At 41.9% G+C, this 17,200-nt stretch overlaps 1 protein-coding gene across 20 annotated transcripts in view; it reads left to right on the top strand.

The window, feature by feature from the left end:
• tcf7l2 (transcription factor 7 like 2) overlaps nt 1-17,200 on the top strand; it is a 105,973-nt gene that overhangs the window by 30,501 nt on the left and 58,272 nt on the right. For 11 of the 20 annotated variants that reach the window (XM_007558231.2, XM_016674434.1, XM_007558233.2 and 8 more), the window contains exons 4-5: nt 6,976-7,077; nt 15,231-15,290. The exons of 3 other annotated variants lie outside the window; for them this stretch is intronic. In XM_007558231.2, the coding sequence (XP_007558293.1) occupies nt 6,976-7,077; nt 15,231-15,290 (162 nt within the window). The remainder of the gene's footprint in view (nt 1-6,975; nt 7,078-15,230; nt 15,291-17,200) is intronic. 6 more of the 20 variants (XM_007558237.2, XM_007558232.2, XM_007558235.2 and 3 more) reach the window with 1 other exon arrangement.

The following is a 17,200-nucleotide window of genomic DNA, read 5'->3' as shown; positions in this document are numbered from 1 at the left end:
GCTTTTGCTTATTCAGTTGCACCTGTGCGTGACAACAAAGACCATAAGCATTATCTGCTGCAGATCGAGACAATATGCTCAGCTCTCATTTTTCAAGGGATAAAATTGTAGTCAAACTGGATAGACTAATCTTTTAAGCTCTTAGCTGTTTACTTACTGAGCTTTTGAATGGGCTCATCTTACAAGCCTTGATCATTTCCAGACTTAAATAAAGCTCTTTATAGTAGCAGTTTGATTGGTGTAATCTGCAAGCTGTCAATCCAATCTCTATGGGGCTCTCCAGCTGGGCCATTTGGCCAGGAGTTTGTCAAATATGGGTGTGTTCTGTTGTTCAGGTGTGAGTAAGTAAATGTGCATGTCGAGTGTGTTAGGGTGGAGATAAAGGGGGGTTATTCTGAATGTATAAAGCTATGTTGTGTGAATGACATGGAGGGGTAGCCACAGATGGCCAGAAGATCCCCTGGCCTCTCTGGAGCAACACCCAGCATCCATATGCTGACTCTAAACCAAAGCTGCTGTCTGCTTTTTCTATAACTCTCTCCGCTCCATTCTCACATGACTGCGAGTCCCCACTGGTGCTCATCGTTCTTCCACTGGTCGCCCGCTGGAGAGGAGACCAGTGTTTGCCAGCCACATTGGCACATTTGGACCTCAGTTTGTTTGATTGGTCTGAAGCCCTCTTTGCTCCTAATCCAAAACAAAAGCGAACAAGCCATGCAGCGGCTGCCGCTCCTGCCTGTCAGGCAGCATGTGATAAGCACATCAGATGGGGGCTTGATTGGAAAGAAGCTGGTTGGGGACAACAAACAGGCTGAGAAGATCTTGTGGCCACTGCATTCGCCAGAAATTAGAAAACTGGGTGTGAACGTTTTTACTCCCTCAGCTTTAATCTGTGATCAGTGGGTTCAGTACTGGAAAAGTAGATGTGATTTTATCAGATTGCCTACTATTAAAACGCTCAGCAATTTAAGTCTGCCAATGCTTTCACCAACAGCAAATACTTTAAATTGAATAGTTGACATCTGGAAACACCTGAGACTGCCTTTAAAAAGGCTTAGAGCTTCTTGTTTAAAAAGTTAGAACACTGCAGTCCTTTTACAAATTCATTCACGTGACATGAGCACTACAATATTTAAAATACAGTGCTTATGTTAATGGATGAGCATGATTACATGCTCATTCTCATTATGAATGACTGAGTACTGAATTTTGCACAAAGAGATCGGTTGTAATGAACTTTGGTTATTTTTCAAAAAAGAGGTGTTAACTCTTATATTGTATTTTTTTTTTCAGAAATTGTAGCAGTGAGTTATTGTCAGACACAGACAGGCAAATACTTTAGGAGGTAATTGAATTGTTTCAGTGCCAGTTTGATACAAACTGGTATGTGTATAGGTGAAGTGATGGCCTTGCTTTGCTCCCTATCCAGCCTCCCCCTCTGCTAGTGACCAGGACAAGAGGCCTGGCTTGTTTTCACTGTGATGCCAGACAGTGTTGGTCTGAGTTAACACACTGTGGCTCATGACACGCCAGTGGCAGTGAGCTGTAGATGGGTCCGGCATGAAAAAGGAAATCTGGTGAAACATAAATTGCAAGTTCAGCAAAGCTGCACTGACTGTAGAGGGAATTGGTTCTCCAGAAAAGTCTTTCAGCTTGACCTTTTGTTTGAGGCTGTGTTGGGAAGAGCATTCATTTGGGTTTGGGTCAAAGACAAGACGAGGAGTTTGAGTTTTATTAAATATGCCTTTAACTGAAAATGATGGGAGAACTGGGACGGTGGGGGTGAGTTCATCCCTGTGTAAGGATTTAAAGGACTTCGTTGTCTTTCACTTCATAAGAGACAATTGAGTCATTCAGCTCCCATTGTGAGGCTGGCCAGGCAAGGAGGGGCTGCAGGGCATGGGCGAAAGAGAACAACCTCGAGAGGCAAGTCTGAAAAGGAGAGGGGAGAAGGAAGAAGCGGCGCTGTGAAAGCATAGCTACTGGTTGGCTCTCGTTGGGTGGGGAGGCCTGTTGGGGGGGGAGAGATTGGGTTTGGGCTGGTTAGTGTCTGTGTATGGGTGGAGTTGGGGGCGGGGAGAGAGAGAGTTATCCTGGAACTCCGGAGCAATTTGTCACTTTGGAATGGCTCTTGAGTTACATGGGGGGCCCCCTCTCATAGCAGGAGAATTTTCAGGTCGCTGAGTGGGGAAGCAGAGGGAGGGGGTCAGAGGTCGCGGCCTTACTCGAGCCCAGCCAGTGCGTCCGTTAGCAGGCCAGACGGGTGGGTGGGAGCCAGGAGGGGGTTGATCTGGAAGTACACAGTGCTTGCCAAGGTTCCGTCTTCCTCGACATGCCTATAAAACCCTAGTGTGTGAGAACATTTGCAATATTAAGGCTGAGGTGGAGCCACTTATCTGGGCTCCGGCATCCTTCGTCTCACTTATCAATTGGTCTAACACTGAGGAGGTGTCTGGGCGTCACCTTCACACTCCTTCCTCACCTCTTCCCCCAGGTGGAGCAGTGTTTCAGGATCTGCATCTGTCAGCACATATTAACATGACATTGCAAAACTTTTGCTACATGTGAATTATGGAGTTGCACTGATCAGAGATGTGATTTGTTTCCTGTCAGGGATTTCTTAAAGCTCTGACTTCCTAATGTTGATTTTAGTCAAAATATTTATGTAAAATAAGGAGATGCCAGACATTAGGGAGAGCAGTTTGTATTACGCAACTCGTCAATTGAGCTGGACTTCAAAACAAGGACAAAATTGTTACAAGAGTTGAGGCTTTTATCTGTTTTTAGCATCTTGTATTGGTGTCTGGCATGGTTAGCGTGGCTAACTGGGTTAGCTTTATAAATATATGCTTTTAAGATGTCCAAAAGATTTCCAGCATTTCCTATTGAGGATGTTACACAGCATATAGTTAGACTCAAGTCTTCTTGAAGATTATCCAGAGAAACTGGTTAATCTGGTTAACTGCTTTGCTGTAGTGCTTCCCGGATGAGCCCCCAATTTGTTGAAACTGGCTTAGGATCATAACAAAAACAGGAGACCATGGTTAAAGGTTTCGGAAAGTGAATATTTAATATGGATAATAATATTAAGAAAAACTACAATGGAAGGTGGGTGACAGTATCAGTGGTGTAATGCAAATGCTTGGATGTGTTGTGTGCATGCAGATGGGAGTTGTGAGTTGCGAAAACAAAGGTAAATGCGCATGATGAGAGGAGATGAGGTCTGGGAGCACACGCGTCAGGAGTCCTTAAATACTGTGCTCTGGATCAGCAGGTCAGTAACACCTGCACAGAGGAAGAGCCTCATAAAGCCTAGGACCATAACAACTCTAGAAAATAACTTTCCTATCTTGAATGTATGTGTGCTACATATGTAATTACCTCAGTGAATGTAAAATGGCCAACTCCGAGTCTCCTTCTCAGTAACACTAGCTCGATTACTGAATAGAAAAAAAAAATAATAAGACTTTAAAATTCCTAATCGACCAATCACTGACCAGTTTTCGCTAAGTGTAAAAATCGTCTGATTCCAGTGAGAGGGTGATATGTCAGTGCATCTCTGCCGTGCTGAATTACCTCATATATAACAACTTTGTCATTCTCCTCTTCCTGTTCTTTTTTTTTTTTGCTGTAAAAAAGTCACCCTCCTCTTTTACTCTTAGCAATTATTGCCTAGTGTGGGTAAAAGGGGGAGTGGTTAATGAAAAACCCACAGGAGCTTTTACAAGTTTTCCTTTTTCCACTCATACAGACATACAAACAAGCATAAACAGTTCTGGTGCAGTAAAAGTCGTCTTTGGGTCATAAACGATGCTGGAGAGCGACCCGGCAGCAGGCAGTTTTCTCCGCGCCAGGGCTGTAACTGAGGACACGCAGTCAATAACTCCCTCCAGCGTCTTCCACTGGCAGGCACCCCACAGTGAACTCTTGGCTAATTACCACTGATTTAAACACAGTCTCAGAAAGGGTCGTGACACACTCGCTCTCCAGCCAGCTCTGACACACACACACACACACGCAAAGTGGAACACACTCGTATAAAGTAGTGACCACCTTTGCAAAGATGGCAACACAAAGAAACCAAATGTCCCCGGATAATTAAGCCCTGCTTCCCCCTTGCACCTCATTGATCGCGTGAGGAATGGACAACAATTTATTAAACTTTTTTATCGCCGAGTGCCAACATGTGATCCTGGGTTACAATAATTATGGCGAAATGTAACAGAAGCTACTCAAGTCATTACCGCAACACCTTGGCAAGTCACCAAACGGTTTTGAAATGATGGGAAGAGAAGAAAGAACCCTTCAGATTTTTTTTTGATCATATCCAAAAGTTTGTGTCTGACCAGCGTTACAGACGCAGCTCAGAGTTCAGGCCTGTCACAGCTCTTTAGTTGCATTGTCTTGAAATTTTTTAATGAGTATCTGTGCCACAGAGGTTACAACACGGGCCTGCTGCCCTACTGCATTAATTACCTGACAGCAGTGATTGGTCATGTTTCTTCATTTGGTTGCTAATGACCTTAATCTTATTCTCTTTTCTACCAGCATACTCTGGATTCTAAAAATGAGTCAGCGCTTTACTTTAATTTAAAAAGCTACAGTTCCGGCTTGAATATTCATTTTGGGCTATCGTTGATTTATTTAATTTTTGTGTTTTTGCAAGATGGGAATGATTAGACTACATGAATAATAACATTAAAGAATTTCAGATTTTCTCCAATCAAAATCATCATAATAAATGTGTTTACTCAAATAAACATGCATTCAGTTAAATCTTTTAGTAAGAAGTGCTGGAGGTATTTCTCATAACCAGTAAAGGTTGATTAACTTATTAGTAATCATGTTTTACTGCAACTGCCAGTTTCTCTGTCCCAGCATGAAAGTAATTTGTTTGCCAACACTCATTGGTTTAACAAGTACGGTGGACCAACGCCTATTTGCAGTTCAGTATTCACATATTTATCCGTGGAGCATAACTCTAAATTATTATTGGATAATTTTGTAGGGCACATGTAATGTTTTCGAAAGAAAATGCAGTTTGGGAAGCTGAAACACCTTGGCACAATGATGCCTCATACGCAATTAGCTGGTGTTTGCAAGATAGCCGATCCACATTTCCATTCATTTTTCTTAGCGCTGATTGGCTGTACCACCCAAGAGTGAAGAAAAGGAAAACTGTTAATGTTAGCTTCTGTAGTAGTGTGGTAGTTTAATGCATATTAAAGTGTATTTGTTGTTTTAACTGTTAAAATATGTGGTTTCAGAGGGGGGTCTCAATTATTTGCAGATTCCGCCTAATTGCGGATGTTTATGGCCCATAACTTCAGTTATTGTATTTCTGAATGGGCATCCATTCTACTTAAGACAAAGGGGAAATCTAAGGAATTCATTAAAGATCTAAAATGGAATTTGGGTACATAAATTGGGCAAACACTTTTGAGCTATTTTTAACCGAATACTGCTTCCAATCCGCTGTCATTATCCACAATAAACCAAACATTACAACGCCACGGATTGTAACGGTGTTGACCAAGAAAGAAGCAATTGCTCTAAAATCAACTCCTTCTAGTTTGACTAAACTCTTAAGCTGTACCACGTCGAGACTCTAAATTCATAACAGAGAAAAATAATATGGGTTAGGTGAGACAATTTTGATCTGTTTAGCCTCGGTGACGAGAACGATGTCAAAGATGACTGGTGCAAACTCGTTCTGGTGGATACTTCCTGATTTGGGGCTGTTTTGCAGCTGGTGCATTGCTGTTGATAGAAAACGGATGGCAATTTATTTTTTTTTTCCATTCAGAGTAACAGCAAAAGCTTTCTTATTGTCTAAAACTGCACATTGTTGAGGTGCATCTTCCCCACTAATTTCAAACTCCATGCGTGGAACTAAGAACATTAACACTGAAATCGACATTTTGCACCTTTTTTAAGTTCATTTAAGTTTTTTTTCACACGTTCTTTGTGCTCGGTCACATAAATACTTAAAAGATCTAAGTATTTGTTATTTTTGCCCCAGGTAGCTTGTTTCTCTGTAGCTTTTTATACACGGTCACTTTGACCTTTTTACCTCAGGTTAGGTGGCTGTGCCATTGAAAAGCAAAGTTTGACTCGTCATGTTGTAGCAAAGTCAACACCAGACCTTCGGTGGCTAAAAATCAATTCGGATTACTTCAGTGTGAGAAATAACATTTCATTTCAATAAACATTCATATTCAATTAAAAGGTGCCATCAGCTGTAGATTGTTCTAGCAGTTATTACTACCGACAGATGCTTCTCATGACCCTTGTTCCTGCTTATCTGTGTTTCGTTTCATTTTATTTCCTCCCTTGGTGTAGGCGTCTTTAGAGAAACAGGGTGGGGAGGGGCGATGGCAGACATTCTGACTTCAGATAGAGGCCAGGTCAATCATTTATGGGGGCAGTCAGGTGGTTCAGCCTCACAGGAGCGTGGTGAGGGACCACACTTTGCCTCGTTTTATGATTTCCAGTAAAACCCGTCACACTGATGACATGAGGTCACCACAAAGGCGTGGAAAAGAAACCAAAAGACGTTGCTTTAATTTCTCAGACATATTTAAACTCACCAGTCTGCCACTTAGGTGTAAATTAATTTTTTTTGTTGTTTTTCTACACTTTTTCTCTGTAAAAGTATGTGCTTTGTATTTCTGAAAGAAAATGATATACATTATTTAGTCTACGGAGCTTCTGTGTGCACTCCTGCTCGACTCTTAGATGCATGCTTCAGGCCATTCTCATCGCCTCCATCTGCCTTAAAGTTTTTATTTGCGTCTCCATATTTTTGAGTTTTCACACCCCTGTGCACTTGTCGAGAAATGTCTTCCCCTTTTGTTTTGTCCTACTACTTTTTGGTTTTGCCTCCCCCTTCTCCCTCTTCCGCTCCCCCTTTTTTTGCATTGTTAACATGTTTTGTTTTCTTTCTTTCCATTCTGTTTCCTTTCTGCCATTCAGTACCTACAGATGAAATGGCCCCTTCTAGATGTTCAACCAGGAGGTCTTCAGAGTAGACAAGCACTTAAAGATGCCAGGTCCCCGTCACCGGCACACATTGTCGTAAGTAAATCCTCCGCTCGGTCCTTTTTCACCATCTAAGAAAAAGCTTCCCCCTCCCTCCTTCTTCGTCTGTTTTTGACTGGACACTTGTGTTTGTTTCGCCTAAATCACAGCCACTAACACACCCAAGCCACACTAATTCTCCTAAAAGTGCACATGTGGACACTGAAAGGCTTTGTGGTTGTGGACTGGTTGATCACGAGGTGAGTGGCAGCGGCGGAGACTCCGTGGCGGACGCACCTGTTGTTCTTTGAACCAGCCATGTCTGTCTGTAATCTCTTGGAATGATAACTCTCAGGTCAGGATTGCAATTAGCTGGATTTTTATGGACAATTGATTGCGATTTAATAGGAATAAACAAATGCTGGACTGCAAAACACTTGTCTGTGAGGGAAGCGGGGGCGTTGCTTTGCTCCATCATTGATCACGCTTTCCATGGCATTGGAAGGTTGCCCTGACGATACATGCAAATAACAGCATGTACCTCAGGCATGTCGATATCTGCCAACACTAAAATCGGCAGCTTAGTTTAAGGCTGAAAGTTTACAAGAGGTCGGTAGAAAAGTTTTAACGTAAGGAGGGCATACGTTTGTGGTCACTTGGTTGGCGAGAGCGAGGAAAATCAATACGTGTGGGGATAGAGAAGTAGATCTGATGTGGCCATTAATGCCTCGGAGCAATTCCGGCTGCTGTTTTATTTTATGTTTTTTTTGTGTGTTATTTTGTTTTTATGTAAGAAAATGAAAATTTCCATGGCACAGAACTTGTCAAAGCACCCCTCATGCGGTAACCCGTGACCCATTCTTCATCCAGCGTGCCGTTAATTTGTCGTTACTGCTCTGGAGCCGCACACTGGAGGATGTGGTGGTTTTTATCGCACAGATTACACTATTGAGACACGCTGTCCCCTCTGAGTCACATTTGACATTCAATCATTACAGCCTCTTTTATGGTCTGTTATAAATTCCTTCTCGAAAAGCCGGCAAATCGAGGCCTCTGTTGGTATTTCGCCTGCTATTTAAGGAAGCACGTCTTAAAATAGGGAAACGACGCGTACTTGAAACAGAAATGTTGTCAAAAGTTGTGTTTAAAGATGAGAAGGAAATGGCGATGACAGCGTTATTCAAGGAGAAGGAAGAGGAACTCAGACAAAGCGTCTTGTTGTTCTTCTCTGTGTTGTTGCTGGTGGTTTTATACCTTTTACCCTTGTTATTTCTGGAGATGTTGGGGGAAAAACAAAAGTCCCAGCTCACATGATGATGTCATTAAATCTGTTTTATACTATTGCTCTGACTTTTAGGATATGTGATGTGTTCATTTCATCCTCATTCTGCTTTCAAAAAAATTAGAGCAGCCATATTTATAATGAGCTCATATGTGCAGAAAGTTTCAGGAAGGAAATTTCTGGTTATCTTTCTGCGTATTCAGATCTTTCCCTTTAATGGTAAGGAAACTTCCTCGGTGGTAATTTTGAAATCAACAGATAACACACAAATCACAAGGTCACTGCTAAAGAAGCTAGGTTTTCTGGATGTTGCATCCAAGTATATTAATGGAAAGTTGAGTGGAAGGAAAAACTGCTTGATGTTAAATTGGCATCTTTTCTTTTTCTCTTCAGTAGAAACTCTTCTGTTTGGCCTTACTACCAAACAGACATAAACAAATCAAAAGCAGTGAAACAGATAACCCTGAATAAATAATGACACTGATCAATACCAAAAAAAAAAAAAAAACTATTGTAATGTCTGCGCTCCTATTACCCACTTCTGTGCGATGCGTTTGATGCGCAGGCTGGTTAAGATCAGAGGCGTTGCCGCCGCGCTGTACAGGCGGCGCACAACTGCCTGTTAGTAGAAGTGATGAAACCGAATGTGAAATGCTGCCCGTATTGTTGGCTGCTCCTCCCGAGCTGCTCCAGCATCCACCTCTGGCTGAGGCGGGAAGTGGGCTTCAATGTTTCCCTCGTTTGCATCATGCATGCTGTCGTACATATAGAAAAGGAAAGATTAGCTGCAGGACAGCTGCCGTGAATCGTAATGACAACCTCATGTTGAATCCTGCAGGTGCCACTCAAAAAAAAAAAAAAAAAAAAAAAAAGGTCTCACTGTTCGGGGTGCATGATTCTCTTATCTGTGGATTTGGCCGCCAACAGTAGCTCCATTTTGTTTGCGAATGCAACGAATCGTTCAGGTGCCTTGACCTCCGTCTGCCTGAAGCATGAGCAGGCTGCACAGGTAGCGATAAGACAGCTGGAACATTAATAAACAGAAGCGAAGGCGGACGTAGACGAGGAATAAATATGAAGTCAAATGTTTTCATCTCTGTGTGGAAAGCTCAGTTTTGGGAACGATGGAGGATCAGCTTAGAGAGAGAGAGGAGGAAATCATGGCTGTTCTCCCCGAGGGCACGCTGGATGCCCCGGCTTGCCGTGCCCCTCGGAGGAGGCCGAGCTGGATCCTTTTTGAAGTGCGCGACCGCCCTGCAGGCAGCCTTAAGACCTGCCGCTGCTGAACTTTTGTGCCATTGGCTGAAAATCATTCAATATTTTATCCACCTACTGATGTGCAGGTGTGGAGGTTGAGCCCGCAAAACAATTTTTGTGTGTCATGCAGCTCCTATGGGGAAAGATCAACAGTGCTGAGTATTTGTTCATGCGTTGACATGACGCTGTACACCAATAAACCCTTTTTCGATGCGTTTGAAACATAAATTAGGCTGATAAAGGTTGAAAACTGCATCAGCTTTTCATATTTAGTTCAAAGGAAAGCTTAATAATTCACAAAAGTATTCATACTACTTAATAGTTTTCACATTTTCTCATTTTTACCAAACACTTGATTTAATGTGATAGAAACAACACAAGACTGTGAAAACACGTGGAAATAATATTTTCATTTTACTCCGATACCCCTAAAGATAGGGGGACTGATTGCACCAAGTATTAAATAAACCTCACCTGTATCTAATTTAATTAATATAAATGTAGCTGTTCTTTTATGGCCTCTGAGGTTTAGTTCTTTAAAAAAATATATAACACTGGACTCAATCCACATTGTGAAATCTGAAAAGTGTGGCATACATTTGTAGTACGTATTTTATAGAATCACCTTCTGGTGCAGTTAGTCTTTTGGGGTGTGTCTGTTTTGGGCTGCGAAGTTGCTGGTTGCTTAAGGTTTGGCTATCCCTGCAAGAGATAATGCTGCCACCACCATCTGCTACCGTTTCCAACAGTGGTTCATCTTGCCAGATTTGTGGAGAGTATAAATAACAAATGTCATTGTGGTGTTTTTTGGGGAAAATACTGATAATGATCCAGTGCGGGATTGTGGATATATTTAGCTGAAGTAAAGAATAATGTCAGAGTAGTGGTCATTTGAAAGAGTAGGGAAATATACTTTGTATGATATAATATCGGCAGTATTTCTGCCGGCGTTGGCCTGAATTTTAATATTGGAGCGTCCATGGCTCAATTAGAGGATCCAAGATTAGGATATTGTTCTAGAATCTAATTCTGGTTCTCAGCAACTTCATCCCTGAACCTGCGTGATGTGTTCATGGTGTTCATGATGCCATTTCTGTACAGAGCATCTGCGCATCCTTAAAAAGTCTTAATTTTGTCTGTCTAAAATTAAGAACTTAAAATGTCTTAAATTCATTTCAAAAATGTATGTTAACCTTAAATACATTTATCACAGGTATTACATTTTGTCAGACATTTTCTGTGGCTTGATGTGGTTGAAGCTACTGATACTAGCTAGCTACCTCCCTCTTTTTTTGCGCCTTTCATAGGTAAAAACAAATTTATCTCCATTTGGCTGGACGATGTTCACTTTTGCCACTGTTGTCGTCCCATACAGGACTTGGTGCAAACAGAAAAAATAAAATTTTTGGTAAGTTTGGCACTGTCAGGGTTAAGGCTGTAGAGAAGAGCCACAAACATCCCAGAAATCTCAGTTTCTTCTTTGCTTGATTGTGTTACAGAAGGATCTCCCAAACATCTCGTGCATTTATAGTTTTTTTTGTCTTAAATTTCATTCAAGAGGGCATTAAAAAAGGGCATTAAAAAAGGTCTTAAAAAGTCTTAAATTTGGTTTGCTGAGACATGCAGACACCATGCTGTAATAAACCTGTGAGGCCAGAAACAAAACAGCTTGATTTATGCTGACATGAAATTCCATATAGGCGTTTGAGTAAGAAAGGCCTGAAGACAAAGGCATGTAATGCTGTTCTATCACATGAAATCATAATAAAGGACTTTATTTTGCAGTTCAGAATGTGGAAAAATCCAAGAGGGTGTGAATACTTTTGCAGGGAGGCGAGTCTGTATAGCACGAACTCAGCGAGACAATGAGCCAAATCAGAGTGTTTAGTAAATCTACGAACTTGGGCTGCGTGTGTTGATATCATCAACAATAACACAGCGGCGGCCTCAGCAGGAGTCCAGGCTTGTGTTGGTGATGTCATGATGTCATGTGACCAGAGGGGGGGAGGTGAAGGAGGATCTCGTCTCAGTCATGTGATCAAAGTTGGTTTGATTTTTTAGATCCTGCCTTAGCTTAAAGAAAAGGTATGAAAGCAACTTAATTCGTATTTTAAGCTTTGAGAGGGAAAGACATCCCCTGCTTTAAGAGGATACACACTGATTTCTCCCTCTCCTACACACACACACACACACACACACACACACACGCGCACGCATGCACAGCCTTGGAGTCTAGAGTCTAGCCCTGGCCAAACAATGTCTCCATTGTTTTGTGGGCTTTCACTGGCAGCAGGGGACGGCTGGAGTGTTAACCATTTCCCAACTGCACCTTACTGTGTGTGTCTGTGTGTGCGTGTCTGCGTGTGTGTGTGTGTGTCAGAGGTAGTGAAGCATAGGCTTTGGAGGGATGTAGAGAAAGAGAAAGAGAGAGAGAGGGTGTTTGCTCGAAGTGTATCGTAATTAGTATGGAGGAAGTGATGGAATCTGTTCGTTTTTACGGTGTGCCGGACCTCCCGCCTGAGCCTCGACAACCTCCACTTTATTTCCATTCAGACAAACCTGTTTTCCAGAGGAATGTGTGCACACTGCAAAAACACAAAATCTTACCAAGTGTTTTTGGCCTAGTGTGTGTCTCAATCCAAGTATACTAACCTACAAGTAACTTTTCAGCAAGATATATAGGAGCTTGTTTTATGTAAATAATTCCTTCCTCTAGTAGATCATTTCACTTAAAAGATGGGAAAAATGTCTTGTTGATTGTAAAGTAATATGACAGTGGAAATACTTCTTTTCTAAATTACTGTTAAGGAATTATTTACTTAAAACAAGCTGCTGTATATTGCTAAAAAGTTACTTATAAGCTAGTTTTGTCTCCAGTGAAATAAGATATTGGCACAGGAAACAGGACAAGAAATCCTTGGTGAGATTTTGTGTTTTCTTGCAGTGCAGGAGAGAGAGGCTGAAAAACAGAGCAGCGTCCTGGTTAAACATTCAGAATAGACTCATCACAATGACTGTGGATTCCTGTAGTGGGTCAAAGAACTCCGACTCTGGGAGGGAAAAAAAAAAAATAAAAAAAGAGGCAGGATCACATTCACCTTCTGGGACCACTTCTCTATCCATCCTTGAGTAGCAGGGGATGAAAAGGGGGGCTTCCTGTGGTCTGAATACCCCATACACCTGGGCTGGCCAGACAATTGCAAGGGACTCTAGGAGGCCCAGCCTTCGCTGTTGTTAATGAGCGACCCCCATGGTCAACAGGCGCCACCCACGCACCCGTCCCGACTCCGCCGCCTTTACCTTACAGGCTCTTTCTGTCCTTAACTTCTGCTGACCTTTAGCTGTTCTTTCCTGCTGCATTTTAAGCCTTCATCCAAGTAACCACCTCCCTTCTTTTTTGTCTTCTGTTTGTGCATGCATCCCTCCATCCATCCCCTGCTGCACAAGAAGGCTCACATCCCACGAATTTATTTATGGTTGTCTCCAATTTTGAAACCAGAAATACACTTAGCATGCAGGATTATGTGATGATAGAGGGTCTTTTTGTGTGCGTGTGCATATTTTATATAACATGTTTATTCTTATCGACCAGTTTGTTTCGGCGTTGTTGCCTCCTCCGGCTTCGGGCGCTTGCTGGAGAGGGCCACGCTTGCGTCATCGGCCTGGACGAGACGTGGCGTCAGCCCCGGGAACCGTGACAATGAGAATGAGAGCACCTCGGTCATTGTATCTGTCCAGTAGTCTGGATGGCGGCTCATTCCCACAGACAATCCGCTCAGTGTTGGCTCACTTTGCAGCAATCCCACAACAACCGACTGCAGATTGTTTTTTTTTTCTTCTCCTTTGACTTTAAAGAGAATCTTAGAATATTCTAAAATGCTCGACAGAGTATCCGTACTCTTCATATTTTTTTACATTTTGTCTCCAACCCATTTATGTGACAGAACAGTCCAAAGTGTTGCATTATGGTGAATGGAAAGACAATAATGTGTTCCGACTTTGTTTACAAATAAGAATTGGAAAAATGTGGCATGCATGTGTTTTGAGCTAGTTCTCGGTTCAGTTGAGGTAAACTCTGGTGCCGTCCGAATGTATATAAGACTGCCAAGCGGACTTGAAATTACTCAAGAAGCAGAAAGTTAAAAATAACGCAGGGCATTCTGGGTAAATACAACCAAAACAAATGGCAAGTCTAGCATTAGCGGGAAAAATGGCTCATCTGCCAAAGAGAAAAGAGAAATTGCTAAAATCTGATGGTGCTCCTTAGTTGTCTACCAGATTATCAGGTGTGAAGACACCTGATAATCTGTTAGCCTTTTTTAGGCCTCAGAGATAAAGATTTACTCCGACTGCCCAGCCAAGAAAGACTTGGGGTCTGTTTTGGTCGAAAGTGCGTGGCAAGTTGACCGCAGGTTATGAGTGAGACAGGAAGTGAGACAAACTAAAACTTATTGCTAGCCTAAAGAGCAGTGAACTTGCCCCTGATAGGAGCTCAGAAATACAAAAAAAAAGGAAAAAGTGATCTTGTTTGAGAAGCTTTTAATTCCGGTGGGATTTCCGGAACATGCCTGAATGCTCAATCTCACGAGTCCGGTGGTCCTGTTATGGACACTCGAGTCGGAGTCCGTATGTATGGGAACAATCGGATCGTACCGCGAAGAGCCGGACGCAAGCGGTGTGTTTTAGCGTTATTGTTGTGTCTCCTTGCTGACTGCTAAATAACCCCCCATGAACTTAAGCTAACCCTTGCTGAGGGTTGGGCATGTGGGAGTCTGTGTTGGACACACTTTAACGGCATAATGGATATTTGCTCGCGTGCACGCGCCGCGCCAGTAAACCGCAGTGTTTACTGACTAGCTTTTATGAGGAGCTATCTCGCTGGCCCGAGGGTCAACACGAGTAGAAGAAAAACCCAGTGATCTGAGTGCACAGTAGCTGTTGGGTACCAGAGCCCTTCAGTAAACTAAAAAGCCCCGTTGCTTCCCTTTGCATGTTGTTTGACTTTCACTAGTTTATCCCTTCTTTTGTTTTCAGTCTCAACCTTCTTTTCCCCCTCTCCTGTCCTCTGTCATTTGTTTGTAATTTCATCTTTTCCTTTTAGCTACAGGACAGTTAAAGCTCAGATATCCCTCTGCCAAATTGAAACATCTATTTCTTTTATGCATGTTCTGAACTGGTATGTGAAAAGTCATCATGCAATTGGGATTAAAGAAGCTTTGACATTATAACTTGTGCCACTGAGGCAGAATCTGGCCAGCTAGTGCAGCTGAGGCATCCTTGTTCACACAGAGGAGGTGAAGTGTTTCAGCAAAGCGCAGCGTTGTTTTAACAACCAGGCAACTGTAAAACCAGTTGAGAGCCAGCACACTCCCGTTTTCCCTGTGTAAAACCAGTTCTAACGGAGCCCATCGAGAGCTGAGCCAGCATGGGCGAGGTGGTAGCTTAAATTAGTAAAACAGCCAGGGGATGCAGCTTTTTATTTTTTTCCAATGCGAACATGTTTCTTTTTGCATAAAACCTTCTGCTGAGTTTGTATGCAGAGCTGTGTGTGCGCCTGTGTGTATGTGTGTGTGTGTGAGAGAGAGAGAAAGAGATTGAGAGAGAAATAAAAAGGAGAGATGGAGAGCTGATATAATTGTGTGACTTGGGAACGTCCGTCTTTGCCTTTCAGGGGCCCTTCTGCTGGGAATTCCCCGGACAGTCAGATCTGAGCCTTCACCAATTTCATTTGGTGAGAGACCTTTGAATTCCAAAAATAATATGCTTTTTTTTTTTTTTCATTTGACTGATTATGCACTCAAATTACCAACTGATTATTTATTGATTATTTAAAATGGCAAAAGTAGTGAATGAAAAGAACCTTAAATCGTGATAATGACAATCATAATCATTCATTGCTGCTGATTTGCTGTTTATATGCTACTGAATGTCTGCAATGCCTTATTATGTGAAATCAGAACTCAAATGTTTATGTATGATGAATGGTGCTGATAATGCATTTATTAATGTGTATAACTGTATTGATGTTTCATTGGATGTTAAGGCATTTATTGCTTTATTTGGCCTTTCAAATGTATTTTTTTTATCATTTGAACTTTTCCACTTTTTGTCACATTACTTCGCTGAATTTAATTGGGATTTTTTTTTAGACCAACACACAAAAAAGTGCGTCATGGTTTTATTTTGCCCCTTTCACTTTGATACCTTAAAACAAGAACCGGTGGAAACAGTTGGTCCAAATAAGACACTAAACGTGTTCAGCTGTGTGTAATTGTATCTGTTCTGAGACGGCCTCGGTTGTTTTTCCAGAGAACATTAGTGAACAAACATCATTACGAAGGAACACAGACTGCAGAAGACTGGAGAGTCTAGCGGACGATCAGCCAAAGTTACTATGAGATGGTGTAGATCAAAGCATATACTTATGTTAGTATGGCCCAGTCAAAGTCCAGATCTAAATCAGGTTGAAAATCTGTTTCAAGATGCTCTCTGTCCAATCTGAAAAGCTGTTCTCTCAGTGAATGGTCAATCTGTAAAGCCTCGACTTTTTTCCAAAAAGTTAAAGATGCATCCCATTGACTTTACTTCACAACGACGCCTGTCATGGTCACAAATTTCACTGGGCAATAAATTATTCCAGAAGTTATTGCAACAAACGATACTGTTGTGTTGAGAACATTTTCAAGCAATGCAATGGAAATAATGATGATGATATAATTGGTATAATGACGGGACAGTAATGCAGTAAACCCTGTCATATATTATTCAACTTTCATTTCTAATGAATGCTTAACACTATAAATGGAAGACATTTTAAATCCACAAAATAAATAAACAAAACAGCTGAAGCAATAAATAAAATAGATACTGAAGTCTGTACTAAAATTTTCCTTCAACAAAGGGGCAGGACCTTTGTCATCCGGTCTGTCGTAGAAAGAGAGACATGAGAAACACAATCATGGAAATAGTAATTATCAATCTTATTTCCTTTATCATGTGATTCATTGATTCATGCACCAGCTTTTGTTGGTCTGTCTCGTAAAATCCCAGTGCAATGCGCTGAAGTCTGTGGCTGTAATGTGACAGCAGGTGGAAAACAAACTGTTTTTGTCTTTGCTTGGTTTCTGTCATGTCTTAACCATTTCTTATTGACATCCTTTTATAGGACAAAGCTTTTTACAAAAACCTGTTTTTTATTAATTTATTTTTTTTATGCAGCCGCTTTCAAAAACGGCCCTGTATCCTCACACAAACTGACTAACAGAGTTTTCCTCACACAAAGACGCACTAAACTGGAGTGTTTACATCCACTGGTTGAAGATTTAGAGTCCAGATAACCGTGTTGGACTCTGAATGTCCCTCTCTGGTTCCTGTTTTCCCTGCATCTATTTAAAACCCCTCAAAGTAATCAAAAAGCGGAGCCCCAAGGTAAGGTTAGCTGTTGTTTTTAGTGCCGCCACGCTGACATGCTGAGGGACTTCAGTAAGCCTTGTTTGGATTCGCCTCAGTCAGGCACTGTGAAGCCAGAAATAGGCCGGGCATTACCAAAACCCAGAAGAGAGGAGGCTTAATCTCCTCTGAGGCCACTGCGGCCTTCTGGAGGGCTCACTCCAATTGTTTGACTAATCAATTGCTTGTTGA

The sequence above is a fragment of the Poecilia formosa genome, unplaced genomic scaffold (assembly GCF_000485575.1).
Source record: "Poecilia formosa unplaced genomic scaffold, Poecilia_formosa-5.1.2 Scaffold95, whole genome shotgun sequence".
NCBI lineage: Eukaryota > Metazoa > Chordata > Actinopteri > Cyprinodontiformes > Poeciliidae > Poecilia > Poecilia formosa.
This window is presented reverse-complemented; position numbering and strand designations above follow the sequence as displayed.